This window comes from Gavia stellata, chromosome 4 (assembly GCF_030936135.1).
Source record: "Gavia stellata isolate bGavSte3 chromosome 4, bGavSte3.hap2, whole genome shotgun sequence".
Taxonomy (NCBI): Eukaryota; Metazoa; Chordata; class Aves; order Gaviiformes; family Gaviidae; genus Gavia; species Gavia stellata.
Window position 1 is genome coordinate 12,324,722 of NC_082597.1, and position 23,653 is coordinate 12,348,374.

Here is a 23,653-nt window from a genome sequence, read left to right on the forward strand (position 1 = left end):
TCCTTTGCAGGTAAGGTCACTCTCAACATGGTTAGTGCACTGTATATCAGGGTTACAGGTAGTTGACACTTTGCAGGCAGCTGAAAAAAACCACAAAAGGCTGCAACTCCTTCCTGCACTTCTGATACAGTGTTTTGTATGGTATAGTTTAATGTTAGAGGGAGGACATTGATAAAAGGATGCAAAGAGGCAGAGGTAGACTGGACTTCAGCTGTGTGTATTTGTGAGTGGGTTATTCCCTTTAGTAGGAGCAGAAATACGCACATGCATATGCACACGCACATGCTTCTCCTTAGCTCCAACGAGGGATGCATCTGCAGCAGTTTAAAGCTTCGGTGGGTCCTGGCAGTTAGTAAATCTCTCTCAGCTTTGCTAATACTGGCACCCAGTCTAGACCACAGCTGTGCTATCACAAGATTTAATTTCAGTGAAGTTGCTTCAGAAGTAACTGGTTTATCGTGCCATTGTATAATAAGAATAAATGTTCTTCATAGAAAATTCTTATGAAAAATTCATGCCTAATGTGCCCTGAGCATGTACAATTGATAGCTACACATTTTAAAGTCTTGTCAGCTTTCAATTTCTCTTTTCCTTATTTTTTTAAATGACAAAATAACGCAGTGTGCTCTCTGTGTGTGGTCAGGTCTTTACATACCAATACTCTGGCTTGAAACCTTATTTTTTTTAAATAAAACATATTATTATTTGCTGGCTTCCTCCAGGGAAATAAGAAGATGTAAATTATTTACCGTAACCAACTTGCCCTGCAGCTCCAGCTATGGAATTTAGGCACTGACCTTAAAAGCAAAAGCAAAATTGCCCTTTTTCAGTTTACGTTGTCTACATCATGAATTGCCAAACAGGAAGTTGAGATTTCCTTTCCTCAGTCACAAATTCATAAAAATACACGTAGATACTTAGCTATATCGTGCTATACAGATATTTTACTAACCGCACAAGCCTATATTGCTCATAAAACTTTTGAAGGCCAAACAGTATCTGTACCACGTGGTCTCATTCCTCAGAATCAATATTGAGCAAATAAATTTATTCTACTCAGACTCATTTCCAGGCCTTTCAAGCAAGAAGAATTCTATGATGTGCTGTGCTTTTTTCAAGTAAAAATGTTTGCCCTTCCGATTCTCCCCCAGTCTGCCTTTTCTGCCACATCAGAAATACTTCAGTGGTTGTCTCAGCCTTTAAGAGCCTTCACAGATGGACCCCTTCATGTCATATGTTCTTTCCACACAACAAATTTGGAAAACTAATCACAAATATCCCTTTGGTCTCACTCATCACATCTACCCTGCAAAAACACTGCCATTGCCCCATCCTTCTTACTTCTTATTACTTTGATCTGAGTGGATTTGGGAGGCTTGGAACTGTATTTTGAGAGGGCAGCCATGATAGAGTAGCTGCAATATCTTTACCTTGCTTTTCATTTTTTCCTTATGGACCAAAATATTAACTCCTACCAATACAAAACTGACTTGATTATTGTTTGACTTTCTTGAAAAAAAAAATAACTTTGATCTTGCTTTGTTTAGGTGCAGATAGAGTTATTTTTTGGAAGGTTTACCGTTCATGTCATCAGTTGTCATTACGTTTCATTAATGAATATGAATATATATTAAATTCTGCAGTAGCTCCTTTTTACCTGTTTATATTGCTGTGTTGTTACTTTAAGTTCATTCGGATAGATACTGCCCCTCTGTGTGTCTGTACAGCAACTAGTACAGAAGATAATGATTTTGATTGATCTTTTGGGTAGAGTGGTAACAGTAATAGTAGTAACTCCAATCTTACCATGACTTCTTCATGTTCATATATGAGAATAATATCAGATATTGTATTCCCATGTAAGGGTTTGTCTCATGGTTCTTTCTGACCCCAAACCGTAGAAATTACTGAACGTTTCTTTACCTTTCTCTATGCCATAGTGCTTGCTTTGATGGGTTTTTTTCGTAATTGATAATATTCATCTGCTTTTTTCTTTCTCTCTCTCTCTCTCTCTGTCACATGGTCTCACTTTTTCTCATCTTTTCTAGATCAAGGTACCGTACAAAAAGTGGTTGTCCTACCCACCAACTTCTCTGCAAGTGGAGAACTCATTTTAGAAGAGCTGGAGGTTTTTCAGGTTTGGCTTGCTCCTACTTTTACTCTTCCAATGTGTACGTTCACACAAACACTTTGTTCTAAGAGACTTTGACAAGGGCAACAGTGACTTTATAAAAGATCAAGTACATATGCATACTGTCAGCTTGATACCCACCCAAAGAGGAATATAAAATGTCCACTGTTATGAAGGCTGTAGCTAGCTTAAGTCCTTTTTTTCCCCTTTAAGTTGCTTATTTTTTATGTCGTTATACTGGATAGAAAGGTTTTGATAATCACATTTTTATGAGGTCATGTTATAGTGGCTGCCAGAAGGCAACTTTTATCAGTGGCATCACGTACCCAGACTGTCACTATTTACAGATGAAATCTAAGATTTTTTTACTTCTTTGATATTCTGATAATCTTCCTGATTCTGAGCTGCAGAATGGAAGCAAACTACTGTTGTTTTTGCTTAACTCCAATTCTTCAAAGATACATGCCTCTGGAATCAAGGAAGCTGCAAGCTTAACACAACATAAGCTGAAAAGAAACACAAACAACTACAGGGAGAAATAAAGGAATAGCCTCTGTCATCACTCTGGCACGTAGCAGCTTATAATAACCTAAAGAAAATGTTCACCCTCATGTTGAAAAATCCCTTTCAAATTTTTGAATGGCCTATTTTTTAGAACAGGTAGTCTCAGGGCAAATGGTAGTATGCATCTATAAACTTATGGGTTTTGTCATGGGCTTTTCTCTATTTCATTGGGATACAAAAAGGAAAATTTAAGCTTTTTTATCTAGACAGGCAACATTAACAATTTCTTCAAGAAAAGGAATACACTCTTGTGTTAACCCTCATAAAGGCATAATAAGTCTTCCTAGGCTTTTGTTGGAGACTTCCCTTTAAAAAGATATATGTGAGTAATATTACCTACAGAGTACCCTTCACCCAAGGATTACTAATTCCATTTACTGAAAGGTAAATTAATACAGCAAGCAGACAGGTCTTCTGAGAGGAATCCTGACCCTGGCCTAGCTTCTGGGCCTCTGTGGCACAGACTTTTTTATCCTGAACCCTCAAAATCATATCAGAACCTCTGCCATTGCAATGTGTGTGGGCAGCATGGCAGTATTTTGATGACTCTCTCCAAGAGAGGCGGAATGAGATCACTGGCTGCGTGCTAGTAAATATCGAGAGTAAGCAAAGCACTGATTCCTTTCCAGACTATAAGCAAGCGAAGGAGAATGTGGCATCAGACCCAATGTTGCATTTGACCTTGAGTCTCCAGGCAGTTCATGAAATACTACAGCAGCTCTAAACTCCTTCAAACCTTTGCCAATTCATATGATTTGCAGCCAGATTTCCTACTCCTGGCCTCATTGCTCTGCTTCTAGTCCACTGCAGTTAATCCTGGCCCACCGTTACGGCTTTCCTTTGTGACTGAGCAAATGCTAAATCTTAAAAAAAATGCTGAACATTTCTATTACCATCAATTTTATCATTTGTTTGGATGAGAATAATGAATCGCTTCACGTGCTTAAGGCAATGAATGTGATAATTCCTTTTCCAGCTCTTTAACATTTGGTTTGGACACAGACAATAATAGACTGCAGTGATGACACACAGTAGTATACAGTACTGTCTCTGGGAAAGAAACATTCAATAACACACATGCCATTTTTAATATTGTAGTCATTGATAATCTGAAAGTATATGTTGGATGGTATCCAAACTGTATGCACTATAGATAATGTTTAGGAGAAATATGACATATTCTTATCTGGATCATGTGGTAAATATGCATGAGCTCTTGTATGATTTTTCTTTATCATCATTGTCAAAGAACAAATATTGTTTCTTATTACAAAGTGAGAGTAATAGCTTCAAAACATATTGCTCCTATATGGCTGAGGTAACACAGATGCAGGTTAATTAGAAGCATACAAAAACTTGTTGATGCACATGAGTAATAACAATGCAGTTGAGCTTAGCCAATACATTTAATGAGACATTACTTGTATTTATGTCATTTGTTTAGTTCTGAAAATAGCAAAAAATTAGTAGGAGTGAGTGATGCCTTTCCAAGATATGAAAAGCTATAGTTTTCTTAGCTATGACTTAGGTTTTATTGAATTTAAGATTTTAATGTTGGGACAGTATTAACAAGGAAGCCCTTGTAAATGTTGTTTGAAATTTTGTCTTTCAGAGTAATTCTCCTATAACAACAATGAAGATTTCATCTAAAAAGGTAAAGAAAAGTGGAATGCTTACTTAGTACTTATTAATTGAGAAATAAATTGACCTAAAGATGTTAGAATACCAATTGTTGTCCAGCATACTGAATATAGGCAGGAGATTTTCCATAATGAATATGGAGAAACTTGACTGAAGTTTGCATGAGCTGTTTATATGCCCCAGAGCCACTAAGAGAAAACAATTTCTATCCGTTGTGTATCAATTCTAATTCATTGAAAGTGCAAATTTTTTTATTGTTTTGTTTGACAAGTAATGAAAAAAAAGGACTAAAAGAGGAAATTTGCCCTCCCCTTTTTTTCTGTAAGTCCTAAATAGAAATTTTCCCTTCGAAGTCCGCTCAATGCGAAAAGGCATTGTTGGGACTGTTGGGTCCATGGTGCAATTTATGCATGTTTGTTTATTAATAATAATGATGGCAATAAGAATGATGAAAACAGCTGAGAGGATTTCTGCTGAAATGTTAAACACCCAAACTAAAAATAATTATCCCATGATTCTGCAAGCAACATGTTGCTCAATATTTTACAAAACTACTAATAAGTAAACATTATTCACTAATTTGAATTCAGTGTAATTTTTTAGTTTTATGACAAAAAGATCAGGGGAGTTTCAAGGTTTTTTTGTTCAATATTAATTTATATTTTAAGAATAATTCATTAGTTCTTTCTGAGTAAAACAGTCATTTTGGCCCAGATTTTGGTGATGACCAATTGCTTTGAACTTCTTTTGCAAAAGGTCTCATTTATTATAGAAGTTCTGTTGGCTTATTTTTCCAGGTATATAAGGCTATTGGAATCTGGCCATAAGCCTCAACATAATTTCTAGGTTTTATATCTTGGAAATCTATGCACTGGAGAATCCATCTAGGAACTCTGCATAATATTTATTAAAGTGACTATATGCAGAGAAAATACTTAGTTCAAAGGCTTGAGCCAATAATCCTCACTGAATAAGAACCAAGTTCTCAAATCTGAGCAATATTAACTCAGCCTGTCTGTCCCAGAACAGAGCAATGACACTCAATGTCCAAAACACATTAACAATCCCCAGTGTTTCTAAGTATTTTCTAACAGGAAGGTGGAAATATTATAGGCCTGTTCACCTGGGAGATTTCTGGGTTTTTGGGCTTTATATATATTAGTGGCTACCCTCTTGGTCTTGAGTTAATTAATTCCAAAATTAATTGAAAAGTTTTTAGGTGTGTTAGGTGAAGCTCCTCCACATCTGAAATAGATCTTTCCATTTACTTCTACAGCAACAGTTGTATGTGAGCTCAGACGAAGGGGTCACCCAGGTATCCTTGCATCGCTGCCACATCTACGGGACCGCCTGCGCTGACTGCTGCCTAGCTCGAGATCCATACTGTGCCTGGGATGGCAACTCCTGCTCCAGGTTTTATCCCACAGGAAAAAGGTGAGCAGCATTTAGCAGACCAATGAAGTCTGCAAGGGAAGAAGGCTTTTGTTTTGCTATGTAGCCTAGGGTGTTGTAATGCATGTCATTCCTTTCAGGAGCATGTACAAACAATACCTCCGTAGCTATTGTGCTTGGCATTGTTCATCACCTTGAAGTGTATGCTGCAAGAGTGTATGATAAAGAGCTTGCCTTTTCATATTTAAAGTAATGGACTGAAAAAAGGGAAAAAAAAAAGGTTCCTAATCATAAATATTAATCCTTCTATCTCAAGCACACAAAATCAGTGAAACATTTGTTCCCTGTGATTAAATTCAGTTGCTCACTATGTATGTAATTATGATAGCCCTAAATACAGCAAAATATCTCTCGGGCTGTCTGAGGAATAAAGTCTTTTTTTTTTTTTGTTCCTCATTTCCTCCTAAGTGAGAAGAATTATTTCCAGGGAAATTTTAGGCAAATGTGATTTCCGTGTAATGCCTGCAGATTTGGGGTTTTTGACATGAGATTTATTAAAGCAGACACGGAAAGCAATTTCTCTTTAATTTACAACAGAGCTAATAGTCCATCTCATAATTGTTATGCAAAACAGGAGCCTCTTTCCTCCTTCCAAGGGAAATATTTAGTAACAGGAGGTTGTAGTGAGCTCTTGTATTACTAAGATTTCACTACACATACAAACAAAGCTACAGAATACACAATGAGGTATTACTGCAGAGGAGACAAACCTTTCAGATGTACACCAAAGCTTTACCCGCTATATGCCACTGTGCTCACTCCCTGTACCTGAGCTGCAGATGCAGAAGGCCAGATACAGTTAATGGGCTTTACTGCTTTACCTGCAGGGAGGGAGATGGTAGACAGAAAGAGGCAAAGCTTGGCTCTGCTCCAGTGACCCAACCAGCTAATGACAATGTCATCCCCTGGGGTTAAAGACAATTACTTTTGTTATTGCAAAGTTTTCTTGAGTCATTCCTTATTTCAGACTGGGTAAAGCCCAACCTGGCCATGTAGCAATTGGTAAAGTACCTGGGGTTTTTACTGCTTTCACTCAGCATATTCGGCCTCCAGTCTGCAAACAGATTGTTTTCTTCCTTGCAACAAAGGTCAGAAGACAGGAGGAGGAAAGAAAAGAAAAATCCCCAAGTCTCAGGCCACCTAACTCCTACACTAACATAGCTGCTGAAAGATATAATGAGCAGTCAGGTACACCCAGTCTGTGCAGTTTCCAGTGGATTCCTTGCCATCCCCATTATATACACCCAGGGTTATTTCCACTGGGGCTTGCTTTCATGCTTTGTTTGCAATTAGCTTTTTATATCAAACCAAAATAAACACCTAAAACTGTATGGAAAAAAATCTGTTTTTCATATGTGAAGGAAATGAGTTGTCCCTTTATCTAACAAGAGAGATTATGAAGGAGACACCATTGGTAATTAGAGCCAAATCCCATAGTCTAGACAGTAGTATCTGATGGACACGTTTGCTTTTTTGCTTCTTTTGACACTCCTGTTTCCCATGGATTACTGCAGTTCCTCATCCAACATTGATTTACCTCAAAACACCTGACAGTATTATCTTTATTTTCTAAACACCACCTTCTCAACCTTTTTTTACAAATATCAAACTGTAAGTTTACATTCTCAGAACTACTTAATGCAAGCAGCGTTTCTGACAGTGTGGAGCAGCTCACGGTAGCAAAGGAATCCTGAAATTCACTCAGAAATTCTTCATTGTCTCCTTTGACTCACATAAACAGTTCACAAAGGCTAAGATACCAAGGCATAAGATGAAATATTTTTGATGGTAAACATCAAAAATATACTTGGAATGTCAGAAATTACTCCTTTGAAACATCACCTTTCAAATGTCTCCTTTTAAAACAATGCAGTGAAGGATCAGATGACACAGGATTACACACACTGTCTCCTGGTGTTTGTGCAGTACCTGGTATAATGTGACCACAGAGGCATCACCCTTCACTCAGCGGCACTGGAGCTCCAGGGGCTCTTTATGGTTTCTGATCTCACAAGTCATTAGTGCATAGTTCAGAGTACAGCTGTTACATATCCCAGCAGCATCCCTTTGCAACAGTCTATCACCAATATATATTTTTGTTGAACTTGATGAATATTGAACTAACTTACAGAATATTCAGCAAACAAAATAATATATCTTAAGAATAAAAACTTCAGGTACCAGATTTTCATGCACTCAATTCTGTGAACTATGACCTCCTAGCTGAGGAGGACTGAAATGACAGTATTCCCAATCCGAGTAAGCTCCCTAGCTAGTTTTCTACAGAATTGTGATTTTGCATCTGTCATCCAAATAATATAACAAAGTCTCATTTAAAAGTATTCTGACACTTGGTGTGTTTGAGTATCTTTTGGAAGTAGTCCCATACAAGTAAAGGACAGAACTGAATCTTAGCTTTCCACCATTCTGGATAAATACTTCAGTCACTCTGCTACCATGGTGGCTATAGGCACCAAAAATAAGGTGCCTGCCAAAAGCAAGGAGGGAACATGCCCTATATCATAATTTTCTGTTGGTGCATTAGATATGAGCACCGTGACTCTTATGCATCTCATTCTTAGGTGCTTGCCTTTATCAGAGTTCCTGCTAGGGGTTCTGGCTTTGAATGTTAGGTCTTGCAACAGTGAACGTATGTCTATTTTATGCATCGCCTCTAGCCCTTCCATCTCTATACCTCTATTGCAAAACTACTTTACCTACCAAAAGTACAACCATTTTATAAACTTCAGCAAACAGATTATTCACTTAAACAGTATCTTCACTTTAGGAAGCCTGCCAAGAGTAAAGCATACTCACAGTAGGTTATGAACTATCCCTAACAGTTGATCTAGTTAAAAAAAAACCCAAACGCACAAATAAAAAAGTGTTTATTTGCAGTGTATCTATCTTAGAATAACATTTTGGTTTTGCAAAATATTTCAGGAGGAGTCGTAGGCAAGACGTGAGACATGGAAACCCTCTGACTCAGTGCCGAGGTTTCAACCTGAAAGGTACTGTAATTTAGAGATCCTCATGCTATATAAAGAATGCATGGCTTTCCTTCATGTGATTCATCATAACTCATATTATCTGTGTGGTTTACTGGTAAAGCATAATTATTTTCCAAGTCTGAGTTTTGTTTTGATTCAATTTTAACATCTTTCCTTGCAATTACATGAAACTTGCATATATATGATAAAATGGTGAACCATGAAATACGTAGTTCAGCATACATGAAATGAGAAGCTGACAGTGTTGACTAGAAACAGGTACAGTTAATTTGAGGGCTGTTCTACTTCTAAATCCGTTCAGTCTTTATTAATTCCTCTTCATGTATTTATGTCTTGGACCTCAGAATTATTCTGCATATTTGAGGTCATATTTTGTTTTGGAGAACATCTTTCAGCAAGCAGCAGGTGCTTGACCTGTGTTTTGAGTTATGATTATTTCTTTCTCCCTTTACATGGGCAAATAAACCATTCCAAATCTCTTTATGAAGTCCCTTATTTCCAGCTGTGCAACTGTTTAGTCAGCCTGGCATGGTGCAGATGGACAAGGGAGCTGATGCTCTGCCCTCCCAGCTACTTTCTGGACTTTCTCCAGATCGATGGACACCAGTCAAATAATGCCAGTCATAGTAAGAGTAGACACATACATGAAGTCAGCTTAATCCTCTTCAACCCCATGCATGTCTGAGGTAGGCTGTGGCAATGTATGCCATCAAACCGAAGACGCATATTGGAGAATTATGCTCCTTCCACCTCTGTTTCTGAGCCTGCCTTTTGAAGTACATTCTCATCTGTACCATCTGGAGACCAAATATTAATGATTGTAATTAATGATTGCAAATTTTTGATTGAATTTTTTGAGTAAAAGAACAATGCTTTAAAAGTTACATATGAAATGTTCAGTTAATAATAATTCCACTGAAATGGTCTCTGCTGGGTGTCAGAAGACTCTCCTGGATCAAAACAAACCACAACAGTCAGCTGGGTGTAGATCCCTCAGCCCAAATGTGGCTAATCCTGCTCTAGCTGCCAATCTACAGCGCCCGCAGGTCTTTCCTCATGACTCAGTATTAGGTCATTTATATGAAGCTGAATAGCTTGAACAGGTAATTACAAAAGATGACCCCACCATTAGAGTATGCACCTGAGGTCTGAGAGATCCATATTAAAGCTTAGGCTCTGAATCATGAAGTAACTTGAGCTGTGTGTCCTACCTTGCAGGCATGTGCTGTAACCACCCACCCATTGTCTGTCCTGAGGGTGGGTTTCTTCTCTTTCGATGTGGAAAATGTGAGAATGTCAACTGTCTGCTTTCTGGGCTGAGGGGAAAAAAATGTTTAAACGCTGGCAGTCTTGTGAAACAGGTTTCTTGTTTTCCAACCTTTTTTTTTAATGTAGATGTATTTATAGGTTTATGTGTTTTAGCAACTTTAAAGGATGTTTTGGTGACAGCAGGGCGGTATAGCATAGGTAGATGGCAGTTGTTTCCCCAGTGGAAAAAAAGACAAAAAGAAACAGCACTTAGACTCTTTCAAAATATAATTAAAGCCATTTATAGCAAAACTACTATGTTTGGGGAAAAAATGAAATCTACCTAAAGGACAAAAGAGCAGAGAGCTGGGCAATAGCAAAAAATCTTCCAAGTTCATAGGGAACTATAATCTTGAAACAAAGTCTTTAAACATGATAGGTTGCATGCCTTAGATCTCTCAGCATGTATTAATTCAACATCTTTGGCATACTGCAATTTTTAAACAGATCATCAAGACCTAAGGGGCTTGTATGATTGCTTTTCAAATGTTCTGTTTAATATTGTTACACTTGTGTTAGCCCTTATGGCCATGAGAGAAATGCATTTGTATTCTCTCAATCTTTTTCTTAGCATGTATAAGTAGTAGTATTATGGACGAAGTAAGAAGCTAGATATATATTGATCAATTAAACAGATAAAAAGGTGTTTCTGTAGTACACCTAGTTCCAGTGTACATAAAAATGTATTAGAGCTCTGATTCTCACTGTTCCACAGCTACAGAGAGGTCAGCCCACAGATAAGCTCTTTCCTAGCTTATGGTCTTTGAATGCAAAATATTTCCACGTTTTTCTCCTAAAAGTTACAATTGGTTTTGGTACAACCTCATAAATGTGCTAAAAACTTTGAAGGACTAAGCAAAGTCCTCACCAAGCAAAGTCTCCTTCCTTTAGTAGAACAGATTCAATTTTCACATATCAATTGATGAAAGAAGCTGAAAAGAATGGGAGATAAAGTAGAGTCTGAGGAAAACCAGTCTTAGGACTGTGCAAAAACAGAGTCTGATTTTAGACATGTTGGCCTCTAGGTATCTGCATTTCTAGTACTACTTTGTATCCATTACTCCTTTTAAAAAAAAAAAAAAAAGAAAAAAATATTGTATTTTATATATGAGGTAAGCTTTTAAATCTGGAACTGTATTGTTTTCAGGACAAATATTATGATTTGGGGCAAGCAGTGAGCATCTAAAAGTTCCTATTGGTGACTGCCAATTGTTCATCTATCAAGACTATAAAGGGGCACAACAAGTCTAAGCGATGACATGCGCTCAGCACTTGCCCAGGTGTTGCTGGAGTGCTATAAATCTGTCCTGCTCTTTGTTGCTGGCCTGTCTACGAATTCATTGCCTTCCAGCTTTAGAGCCCAGTCCCTTCCTCGCTTGGTAGGAGAGCGGAGGAGTGGGAGCCAAGCCTGCCCTCTCTCGCCTCCCGGGAATACTGCACGCAGCTGGAATAGACGGAGCCTTCTCTAGGGCGTGCTGCTGTATTTTGAGTCATACAACCATATTCCCCCAACTTGTAAACTGTGAAGTGTGAAGAAATGTATTAAATGCTTCATTCTCCTTTGGGCAGTTCTAGACGGGTGTTCTTGTAGTAGTAGAGAATGAGACCATTTCAGGGAACAACATCTCTGAGCTCAATTACCCCATCAGCAGAGCTTGCCAGCCCACAGGTATCCTGCTTCCTCAGAACAGACCATGTCGGATGGAAAACACTGGCATTTGGAAATGTATGTGCTTCTTCATGTTTCATCTCATGTTTTTGAAAATTTTGTGCCCTAAATTACTTATTATTGGCCAATATCAGGATCAGATATACTTCATTTTACCTGTATTGCAAACAGTTACTTGCTTTCTATACCAAATCACCATTCACAGTAGCCTGACCTGTTTTCTTTTGCTTTCTAGCATACAGAAACGCTGCAGAAATAGTTCAGTATGGAGTTAAAAACAACACCACCTTTCTCGAATGCACACCCAAATCTCCTCAGGCTTCTATTAAATGGCTGCTACAGAAAGACAATGACAGGAGGAAAGAGGTGAGTAATGTGAGCAGTAGCTCTGGAAGGGACCTCCATCAGCATTACATCCACTCCCCGGACCAAGGCGAGGAAGCGTTTGTGCTTTCATCAGACAGTCCAGCTACACTGAAGCTGGAGAAATTGTGTGGCTGCAGGACAGTGACCAGCACTTTACTCATATAAATAAGGGCAGATTCTTCACTCCTCAGCCCCAGTGATTTCTATCGGACCAGAACAGCTATCAGAAAACTCCTGTTAGCCCCTAAAGTCAGGGAACTAGTTAATGAATTTTTCCTTCACACCTTACTAATTGCAAACTGCAGGTTTGCAGCACTCAGGACTTCTTAGTGATCTGAGGAAACAGGCATAAAAGCAATAACCTGTATAACGTTCGGGAAGAAGTCCGCATGCAGCAGCCCTTCTGTGCTATTGAAGAGATAAAAGGCAAAAGTGAGAGAAATGTGAAAGGTTTCTTTAGCAAGAAACCAGTCCAGGCTAAGAACACGTATTGACAAAAGCATTTCCCCACCATGGTGCAATCACATTTTCCATTACTGCACTCTCTAAGGCTCTCAAGTTTCAGCACTGTAATATACAGTATGATTGTTTATGGGGAACGTGCCTTCCTTAAGTAATATAAAAGGGGAAAAAATCCATTTCAAATCCAAGGCAGTTACTGTATGAATAAAAAGGAACATCTTTCAAAAGGAAATATTAAGTAATATGGTGTCTGTTTATAAATCATAAATACTGAAAAGCATTATTCTCATATCAGGCCATTTTCCAAAATCAGAGAGGACTTACAAGCCTTTCACTGAGTCTTTCATGCTGTTTTTCTTATGTACCCTTCAAAGACTCAAGCCGTGTCCTGGCCATCTAGGTGAAATTCTTTAACCCTTTGCTTCAGCAGAACATCTCCCTTTTTTGTTCTTATGTTCAATAACTGTATTAGAATCAATGCAGTTTTAAATAACAACAGACAAACTAAAGCAATCAAAGGGTTGATTACATTTCAAGCTCTCAGATTGCTGCAAATCTTACCTCCACAATGTCTACAACAGTTTACAATAACAGAATAGCATAATAAATAAGTGAATTCCCGAGAGAATCAGGTATAATGCAAAGTGCAGTAGCAAAATAGAAAAATCATTGATAGAAATACCAGCACTGGTATTCTTTCATAATGGGTTAAATTAGTGATTTTTACTTCACAAACGATATGCAAAGGGACATGTGCACAGTCATTTATAATCAGATGATAACTCAACAAGCTGTGGTAACTTCCTTCCTTCGGATGATAAGACCATCTCCTGGGACTGTCCAGAGTCTGAAGACAAAAAGGAAATAGGAGAGTAGAAAAGTTGCTCTTGGTTTCCAATGAGCCAAGTTCCAGCTGAGGCCACTGTGATGAAAACTTTTATACCAGGCTATAGACTCCGCAGTGCAGATAGAGTTCTTCAGAAGTTGGCCCCAGGAACCTGCTGAAAGTCAGCATTTTTAACTAGAAGCCACCCTGTGTTCCATGACAGATCAACCCCCAGTTCTGCACCTTTCTTCCATCTAGTCTCAGCAGCAATCTCTGGTGCTGGAAGAGACATTCTCTGGCAAATAAGAGTTCATTTCCTCAGCTCTGCTATTTGGACATTATGAAAACTCTTCATTCATGTAGTCTCCAGATTTGCATCTTTGTCTTCATCCTGATCAAATCTATTGTAACATAACGAATAAAAATATTGAAGTCATTTTCTTTAGCGACACTTACCTACCTTGAGGTAAGTTCTCTCCTAACAGTAGCAGTAACAGTTCTCTCCGGGAGATGTGATAAAGCAAAATATAGTACCTTCAAGAAACCCTTTAAGAAAGAAAGAGGCATTTGAAGTGAGACTTACCAAGAGGTCCAATACTGTGTTGTTCCATAACATTCCGTAAAAAGTTCCTTCTGCCTTTTTGTCCTTTAGGTCAAGCTGAATGAAAGGATTATAGCTACTGAGCAGGGACTTCTCATTCGCTCTGTCCAAGACAGCGACCGGGGCCTTTACCACTGCATTGCAACAGAGAACAGCTTCAAGCAGACCTTAGCAAAGATCAATTTCAAAGTCTTGGATTCAGAGATGGTGGCCTTCATGACCGACAAGTGGTCCCCTTGGACCTGGGCCAGCTCGGTGAGAGCACTGCAGTTCCACCCAAAGGACTTTGTGGGAGCTTTCAGCCACTCAGAAATGCAGATGATTAACCAGTACTGCAAAGACAGTAGACAGCAAGGTCAGCAGAAGGAAGAATCCCAGAAGATGAGAGGGGACTACAGCAAACTAAAGGCCCTTATCAATAGCAGGAAAAGTAGAAATAGAAGGAATCAATTACCTGGATCTTAATTTTATTTTGTAGTAATAGATATCTTTCTCCATACTGTAGGGGGCTTATATTTGTCTGTTGAGAACAAATTTGAGCAAATCTGATGAAAAATTAAATGAAAATCCACCAAGCATCAGAAAAGGTCCTCCTCCCAATAAAATGCAGTGTAACTTAACTAAAGAAAATAATGCAGAGCATTTTCTCCCCTAGATGCTTACTGACACTAGGTTGGGCTCTGTCCTAGAAGCAGAACTGAGTATTTGTCTTAAACCAGATTCACATTTAACATCTCAGTATTTAATTGCAGTTGAATAGAAATTTTTACAAAATCAATTCATTATCTTGCAACTCCAGAACTGTACCAACCAGACTCGTGGTGAGAGAATCTGGGTTAAGATGCATGCTCAAAGTAGGATGGTACTAAGATTTCCTTGCACTGCATTTAAGAACATGAGTTTCATCTTGTTTACTGTTCAATATTGGGTTTACAGCTTTCACTCATTGTTCAAATCATGTGAATGCATGCTGATAGGAAGCAAGTAAAGTATAGTAGAAATGTTTCATTCATTCAGAGGTCAAATGAAGGAGTGAGTAGAAGAAAAACGAAAAAAAATTATACTTTATCAGAGGAAACATTGATTATTGTGCATAGTGTGAGTTGTAATAAATTCATGAGTTCTGGAATGTAACTTAAAATATCTCTGCTCATATTGACTTTTATTAAACTAGGGTGTCCTATAACACTACATAGCTTTATAAGTGGCACAAAGCTAACATGAGAATGTTCATTTTATACACAATTATGAAAAACACCTAAGTGACTTAGGTATTTAACTATTTTTCAAAGCATTACACTCCAATTTTTTTTCAAATAACAGAATGTGGGTATACTGTATAGTATTTGCCCAGAAATGAAAAACATAGATTATCTTTAATCTGTTCCATGATTATATTGGAGATGGTCTGCAATGTGGAAACAAATCATGAGTGTCTTTGAAAATTTTAAAACATGATTTTTTCAACTGTTTTCTCAAAGTTGCAAATATTTTAACTAGAATTTTTAAATTAAACCATTTCCATTTTCCAGTCTTTGTACCCTTTTTCTTTTCAATCTTATTTTCACAATTTTCTCTTATTTTCAGTATTTTGCTGAAAAGAAGATCAGGAAAAGAGAAAAAAAAGAATGAGGGAAAGATAAAACTGAAAAATGGGTTTGGGTGAAAAACCAAAAAGTTTAACAACTTGAGAGGCATGTTTAAACAGAAATCATAGAATCATAGAATCATAGGATGGTTTGGGTAGGGACCTTGAAGATCATCTAATTCCAACCCCCCTGCCATGAGCAGGGACACCTTCCACTAGACCAAAATGTTTTTGTTTCAGAAGCAGCTGTCAGGCCGAATGAAGTATGTTTAGTTGAAAATTGGGTAAATGTGCATCAAGCTGTCCTGGGAAAAACTATCACTTTTTTTTTTTTTGAGCAACACTGATGCCAAAAAATAGAGACAAATCTTCCTCATTTTACTATGTAAAATCTTCCTCATTTTACTATGTAAGAGTTTTCCAGAAGCCACTGAGTCCGTTCAAAGGAGATAGATAACAGGGATTAAAAACGTATGAGTACCTTAGAAAAACTGTGGTTTACTCCATGATATTTTATAAATACAAATACAAACACAAAACCATAAACCAACGTTCAGCTCAAAACTGAGCTATGTTCAGCTCAAATAACAGAAAACCAAAAGGAAGTTAAATTTCTGGAAAAAAAAATTGAGTGAAAATAATTTCTGAACCCAGAGAAAATAAGAAAAAATCTTTTTTAAAAGTTATTAGTTCCAGCCAGTAACAGATGGATACTGTATTTTAAAACATAGCTTTAAACATTTTAATGGGTCTTTGTTGAAACTCTTTGGGCATTATTTTGATTCTGCTTCTATTAGAATACTCTGGGAGTAACTCTACAGGGTGTAGGAGAAGACCTCTGGGTTTGTGCTGGCGTGAATTAAGATCTAGTGCAATGGAGCCAACTCTGGTATTTACCTGATATTAGTTAGATGTGTCACTTTATCACCACCTGATGCAGAATAGCTGGGAAATGGGCCCTGACTGATGAAACCGCTTAAACACTGTCTCTAAGTCCTTTTGAGGCTGGTGGGAGCTCTTTGAATTTAATTTGTGTGCTTACTGCTTGCTTCAAAGGAGATGGCAGTGCCAGCCTGCTCATATATTGCCGTCTAGTTAAGTGCTTTCCTTAATCAAGGCCTAAATGCCTATTTCTGCAATACGCAGCCACTGGTATCTAAGGTCCTTCTTATGGAAACCATCGGGCAACTTTCTCTTTGACTTCAGTGAGCTTGGATCTGGCCCTAGGAGCTGGCAAAGCAGACTCTGGAGAAAAAAAAAGGAAAATGAGATGGGTAAGGGAAAATAAGGTTATTTTTTTCCCCAGCTGACTTTCAGTGCAGCAAACTACGTTTTTTTCTGAGGATGACTGACTTCTGAAGTGTGTAAGTGACAAACCAAAAATCGAGTGCCACAAAATAAATCTACCTCCTGGAATGACATTAGTGCATATACTCTGTATGCTGCCATGCTCTTCCTATTTCCCCAGCAGATCCACTGCAGAGTTAGTGTGATATTAATGTCTATTGTGAGGATCGTAATTGCTTCCAGATGGAATACAGTGATTAATAGGTATTTAAGGGTACAATTTACCCTTTAAGTGGTTAGGTACAGTGATATTTTAATAGGCCCCCATTAGGCCTCAGAAATTACAGTTACACTGTTTTCTAATAGAATATTGGCAATAAGGGATTCCGTTAAAACAATCAGCATAGCTCAGAGTTTCATATGATTATAAAATAATATTTTTAAAGCTGCTTCATATACCATTATTATGGTGTGACTGTTTAAGGGATTATACTTAAACTAACATTTTTCCTGCTGCATGAAAACTTCAGCATATATATAATAAGCTTCTGTCAGTGCGTAACCGGTCCAAGCTTCCATGCTTTAGCAGCCTTCCCCTGGGTATAGAGTAGTCAGGAGCCAGATGCTCAGCTGGTATAAACTAACGTAACTTCCTTGCTGTCCGTTTAGCTACTGTGGTTTATACCAGCTGAGCGTTTGGCCTTAAATGTACAGAATAGACAACCTGCAATTTTTATTTGTTTAAAGTAGCCCCTCTACTGTAGGTAACACCAAAACTTAAGACTGTAATATTGTTTGTGCTATTTAATACTTCCTATTGTGAGGATTACTAAATAATGTATATAATTTTATTCCTGAAAAATACAAAAGCAAAATGACTTCTAGGCATAACTTCACCAAATGTAAAGATACGTTCTCTGCTAAGAACTTCACTGTGTACTGATATTTTTTTGGCTATTTTTATTTTGTGTAGTTTGTAAAGTTTGCTGAAATCTTGACCTAACAATGTGTTCTTTGCAATTGTTGTTACTGTAGATATGCGTATTTTATTAAGAAAATCTTGTTTTTAAAAGTGTAGGTATGTGTATAAGTTCCTAGCATGATGAAACTGTCATTACAGTGAATATGCATTATATAGTGTGTAAGAAAGAACAAAATGTAGTTTAACATAGTGCTATTTAATTGAATATCTAAAATATTATTTGCCTGACAAAATAAAGTGTGTTGCAACAACTTAAAACCTTGTTTTATTCCTTTTTTAGATGTGTGTTAAAAATAAGGAACTTTATTTTTTAGCTGAAAAGCAATCCCATACACTTTCTTAAATAAATCCAAGAAAATACTCGGAGTGTCAGGTATTGCAGCTGATTAGTTCTGAGCCTTGCTCTGGGCTGAACACTCAGTCACCGAGATTTCCAGGAATTCATGAGGAGTCAGAGATTAATTCTTTCAGAAATTATCCTATATAAAGACCTTGCACATAAGCAGGTTAACCTTTATTCATTGTAAAAAAAAAAAAAAAAAAAAAAAGAAGAAAAATTGTTTTTCTACTAGAAGTATAAAGTCAATCAGAAAAGGGGAGTGAAATGTAAATGCTTTCTGCTTTTATTCCACTGAGGAAAAAAAACACAAAAAAACCCCAAACAAACAAAAAACCAAGCACCTTCTGTGCAATCCTGCCGACGAAACAAATTCTGTTGTTCAGCTTTTTCTTTCAGCTGGGACTCGAGGCATTCTCCAAGCAGCTCTGCAGGGGAGACAGGCTGGTGGGGCTGTGCCACGGGGAGCCGCAGCTCTCTCCCATTTCCTGGCTTGTCCTTGGAGTGAAATAACCTGCCTGACACCTGCAGTATACTCCTCTATCATCCAAGCAGTGTTATTATTGCTCTTCTTATCGTCTGTTTTTCCACATGGGTTTTAGCAAGAAAGCAAAGGGCCTCCTCAGTTCTTTGGGATAAGAAGTAAAAAATAAATGTCACAAATACTGACCTTCACAACAAGGTTCTGGATCATTAAGCCTGGATTCTGATTTCCCAGATAGATAGGTTCCTGCAAGGCTTTATGAGGTGTGAGTGGTAAGGTTACCTCACTCCAGGATTTCCGTACTGGCTGGTTCCTAGATGTGCTGTCACTGGATAGTTACCTGTTCAGCACTCAGGCCAGTTTGGGTCATAAGCTGAGGTTTCGAGCACTCCCACGTGCTGTAGGAAATGTTTGGATTAGGCTCCAAAAAAGCTGGGCATTTACAGAGTTTTACACTCTGAGAAACCTTTCCCAGATCTGATCCTCTATCTTTAAATCTTGCTCAGTTGTCTTCTGCTGATCTTCTCTTTTTTTTCCCCCTCCTGCAGGGTTACAGCATGGTTCAACACGTACTGCTTTGCTTCCTTAGCTCTCTACAGTGGCAAAACAAGACACAGGACTTTTCAGTACATCAGATGTGAGATCTTCAAAGACCTGAGTCTTCTCCTTTGTCTTTCAAATGTCTGTTGGAATTTATTTTTTTTTCATCTGGGAGCTACTGCTTTTCTTAAGGTGTCTCTTCTGGTGACAAGACCTTTCTAAAGTCTCTCTTCAAGTGAAAGCAGGATGCAAAACCCACACACTTAACACAGTCTGTTGTGGTGCATGTGCCCATGCAGGATCTCTACTGGACAGAGCAGTGTCAAGTGCAGCCTCCGCTATGCATCCACAGAAGCCCAGAGGGGACCAGTGAAAAATGTTGCCTGCACAGCAGGCACCGCTAACAATGGGGTGGCTCCCAACGCTACAGGATGATTGTTGCCTCTGGAATTAATTGCTGCCTCCAGAATTAAGTCAGCAGCTGTATTTCTGTGGGGCAGGCCATAAAAGCCGGTTGAGGCATTGTGGCTTTTGCCTAAAGCAATGGACTAGGTCTCAGGAGACCAATACGTCTTCACCCTTTGCACTGCAGCTGGCTTGCTAAGCCCTTCTCATGCACCCCAAGGTGGTCCAGGGAGAAATGACTTCACGTGATATGAGCCCAAGTAAAACTACACACAGATACCAGCAGGCTCCAGATAGATACAGGCGTACATACAACTACCTGCATATAGAGGAGCTTTTCTTTCCATTCAGTATTCACTGATTCATTTAGCTTCCTTTAACATTAATGTATGTCCTTTTCTTGTTTCAACATGGGCAGAATCAGACCTCAGGGTCCCAAGACATCTATAGTTGTGGGTAGAGCAGTTACCATCTCTGAGAGCATTTTAAAAGACAAGTAATTGATCAACAAAAGCCTTTTCTTCTAACCACTCCCCTTGCTAACTTACCTTCTTCTGTACTATCTCAACAAGAATTTCTTTTAGCATCAGGAGACAAGCACAGTGTAAGAAATAAAAAATGTGCTGTCATTTAACATGTCTAATATAAACTAAAGACTGAGATTTAAAGATGCTTTGGCATTCTGAACACTCCAAGACACAAATTCAACACAGCTGGCTCAGCAGTCAACAAATAATTACTCTACAGTGATAGACTGTCCTGTATCCCAGGACTCATTATTGGATTCTATATACAGCTTTACAGAGCAAACAGCATTTGTGTATTCTTAGCACTGTATCAGCTTCATTACTCCTGATTTGAATGCCAGCCTTATAAACAAACCCGAATGTTTGCTGAGCTCCACATTCAAGACAAGTTAGGCCAAGGGATTTCAAAATATTCAACATTTTAAAAAGCCCTAAAACTTTTTCAAAGAATTTTAGGAAAAGCCGATAAAAAATGACCAGTATTGTTGTCCATGGGAAATGAGAGTCAATAAGAAAGACTGTTTTCTAGCAAGCGACTTGTACAGCAACATGTAGCATGGGGAAAGAGTAAGCAAAAATACATTTACTTAACCTTAGGTTCATAGCTCTTTTGGATAGTTGCTGTTCCTTGGCTCTTTGCAGTAGTTCTTTTTCCAGTATCTGCTCTCTCTGTCTCCATTTCAAAGGTCCCTAAGACACACAGGGTTTATACTTGCTTTCAAGTTAACATCTTAGGACATGATGTCCAGGGCATCCTTTCAGGCCTTTTGTCTAATAAGACCTCAGTAAAAATAATATTGCATATAATATTATCTATGATATCTGCCTAAATTGTTTCAGCAATTGATACAATATTTGGAAAAAAACTTTTTTAAGACTTTGCTCAAAACAGACAGTGAGGAACAGGGCCCCAGAAAAAAACAGAGCAATGCAACATGCCATGGTCCTTACATGAACACTGTGAACATTGACTTGCTACTGCATGTTGTTATATGATGGAAAAATATGATTCTTTCAGCCTTGAAGGTTCAATTCTCCCATAAGTCAAAGCTCACCAAGATTAATGTCCTTTCACTGCTCACAACAAGGATTCAGTTGGGCCCTTTCAAGAGCTTTTATGCCCCCCTCAATTTTTATTAAAAATTCAACCATTTCCTCTTTCAAAAGCTCTTCTTCCTTTAGGGTTCTACTCCTGCTTTTCTGTATGGACTCTTCTTTATTCCCTTTCCTTTCCTCAGCTGAACTCAGGCTAGTAGTCCCAGAAGGGCTACTTTAATTTAGCTGTTTTAATTACAAACCCCGTTCACTCCAATACTCTTGAAATATATTACCCATTATAATCTTCAAAAGGTGCCACACATTATTGGCTTCGTCAAGCTTGTCTGCTTTGTAATGTCAGTTAACAAACAAAATATGAAGAAGTAATTCCAAGATGTTTGCAGCCTTTTGAGCTTAAGAACAAACATCAGAACCAGACTATGTAGTTGAATGTCTATGTTCACAGTCAAAAGACATTTGGGTAATATTTTATTCTGCTTTTTTCAGCACTGTATTCATATTGCAGACTATCCTTTATTTCATGCCTGACAATACAAGTACCCTGGCTCAAGGATTTTGTTTTGAGGAACTTGAGATAAAGTAAAGGATGGAGAGAAAAAATATCAATAGATTATATTATACAGATCTATTTGACAGATTGCCAGTCACAAATGTATTCAGTTAAATAACCTCTAGGAGAAATGAATCTGTAACTCAGAAAGGTCAATAATCAAAAGAATTAGTCTGAGCTATCCAAAACAATGAGGACAAAAAAATGTTCCTAATACTGTTTTCTTTGGAGGGAAAGATCAAAGGCCTTTGCCATCCAAGAGAAAGATCACCTGTATTATCACAGCAACAAATCCAGATGCCTCCTTCACATATATGCAACAAAAGGAGCCCACAAGATTTCCTCCCTTTCCAAGATTTCTAAGGATTAGAAAGACTTATGATATTTACCTATATATGGATTTGTCCTAGGTATGGATCTCTCCTGTGCTGTGTCCTCCACCTAGCAATGTCTGGAGCTGTTTATCAGGAAATGGTTAAAGCAGAGAATAACATGCCTGGTGGATTATCCAGGGCTCCAGAAGTAGGGAATAATATTTGCTGCCATTTGGTAACCACCTGGCCCTCTGGAGAATGCTAGTCATCTCCCGGCACGGGGCTGTTTTGGTGCTGTACACACTGGCCAAGGAGCCCTAAATGGAGTTAGGGTCGGTTCGTTTTCTAGTGTTGCTGGAGATCAGCTAGAGATTAACAAAGAAAGAATTGCTTTGCCAGTTTATTCGTTCCTGTCAAGAAGGCAAGCTGTTATTTTGAAAGGAGCTAACGACACGATGGCGAAAACCATATAAGCTGAACAGAAACTTCTCCTGCATCCTCCAGCCAACTGTAAAGTCAGCCAGCAGAAATCTTGGAAATGGTACAAGTCTTCCTGCATTGAGAGCGCTCAGGTTTGGACGCCAAGAATAAATCTCACTCTGAGGGAAACCTCTGAAAAAACTGCTGTTGACTGAGCTGTTACTGGCTGTGAAGGCAGAGCTGAGTGTGGCAGACAGTGTCATGCCATACCAGATGCTGCGTCCCCCGGCCCCATTTACACCAGATTTTGCCTTATTTGTCAGTGTGGGAAGAGGAGGAGATGGTGCAGTTCTCCTTCCTTTGCCTCAGACTGGCAACTCTGGGCCTCTCCTTTCGTTCACTCCAGCTACTCTGTGCTGTCCCAGAAAACTGAAACAGTCATAAACACCATTTAACTGGTTGATTAAGTCAGTTCACAGCTGCTTTTCATCATCAGAATTTTGCAAAGCAACCACTGGGTCTAGGCCATTATTTTAAGTCCCTTTACCAGGACAAAGCACTAAGTTGCACAAAGACAGCGTTGGGACTTACCAGCATCCTAAAGAAGGACACAGCACTGGGAAGGTTGGTGCAATAACCAGGATAGCTCTGATTTGCAAATAATGCTTGATAGTGACCTCTTTCAGCTGTAAGATGGGAGAATAGTTTCTGTAATACTGCACACCTGTATTTCACTAAACAAGACAGTCCTTAAGATATATCATACCTTGAACTTGAAATTTAGCTACTGGAAAAGAGCAGGAAATATGTAATTCATGAAAGAACCAGAATTCAAGTTAAGACAGTTCATGCTAAAATACCCTGAGTCTTGTGCAATGTCATAAACTCCTTGGCTAACGCACACATCATCTAGCAATTCCTATCCCCAGATCCTAGGAAAGATCCAGCAAGTATTTCCTTGAAGACATATTAAATTGCAGCCTAGTCCAATGTACTCCCTTTCTTGGTTCCTTAGGCCAGGTTCCTAGTGAAAACTCCTACTGATGTTAGTTACTCAGCTTGGATGAGTGAGAGCTGAATAAGGCCTGTGAGATTTGGCTTTCTGAGAATCGTGCTCCTTTTTCCTGTA

General features: G+C 38.4%; 1 protein-coding gene across 2 annotated transcripts in view; it reads left to right on the forward strand.

Annotated features, from left to right (window-relative positions):
- SEMA3C (semaphorin 3C) overlaps window positions 1–18,140 on the forward strand; it is a 126,228-nt gene extending 108,088 nt beyond the window's left edge. Inside the window, exons 13-18 of one of the 2 annotated variants that reach the window (XM_059817294.1) lie at window positions 2,049–2,137; window positions 4,308–4,349; window positions 5,613–5,770; window positions 8,732–8,799; window positions 12,012–12,151; window positions 14,083–18,140. In XM_059817294.1, the coding sequence (XP_059673277.1) occupies window positions 2,049–2,137; window positions 4,308–4,349; window positions 5,613–5,770; window positions 8,732–8,799; window positions 12,012–12,151; window positions 14,083–14,496 (911 nt within the window). In that variant the 3' untranslated portion in view covers window positions 14,497–18,140. The remainder of the gene's footprint in view (window positions 1–2,048; window positions 2,138–4,307; window positions 4,350–5,612; window positions 5,771–8,731; window positions 8,800–12,011; window positions 12,152–14,082) is intronic. The other variant, XM_059817295.1, reaches the window with a different exon arrangement.
- The last annotated feature ends 5,513 nt before the right edge of the window (window positions 18,141–23,653 follow it).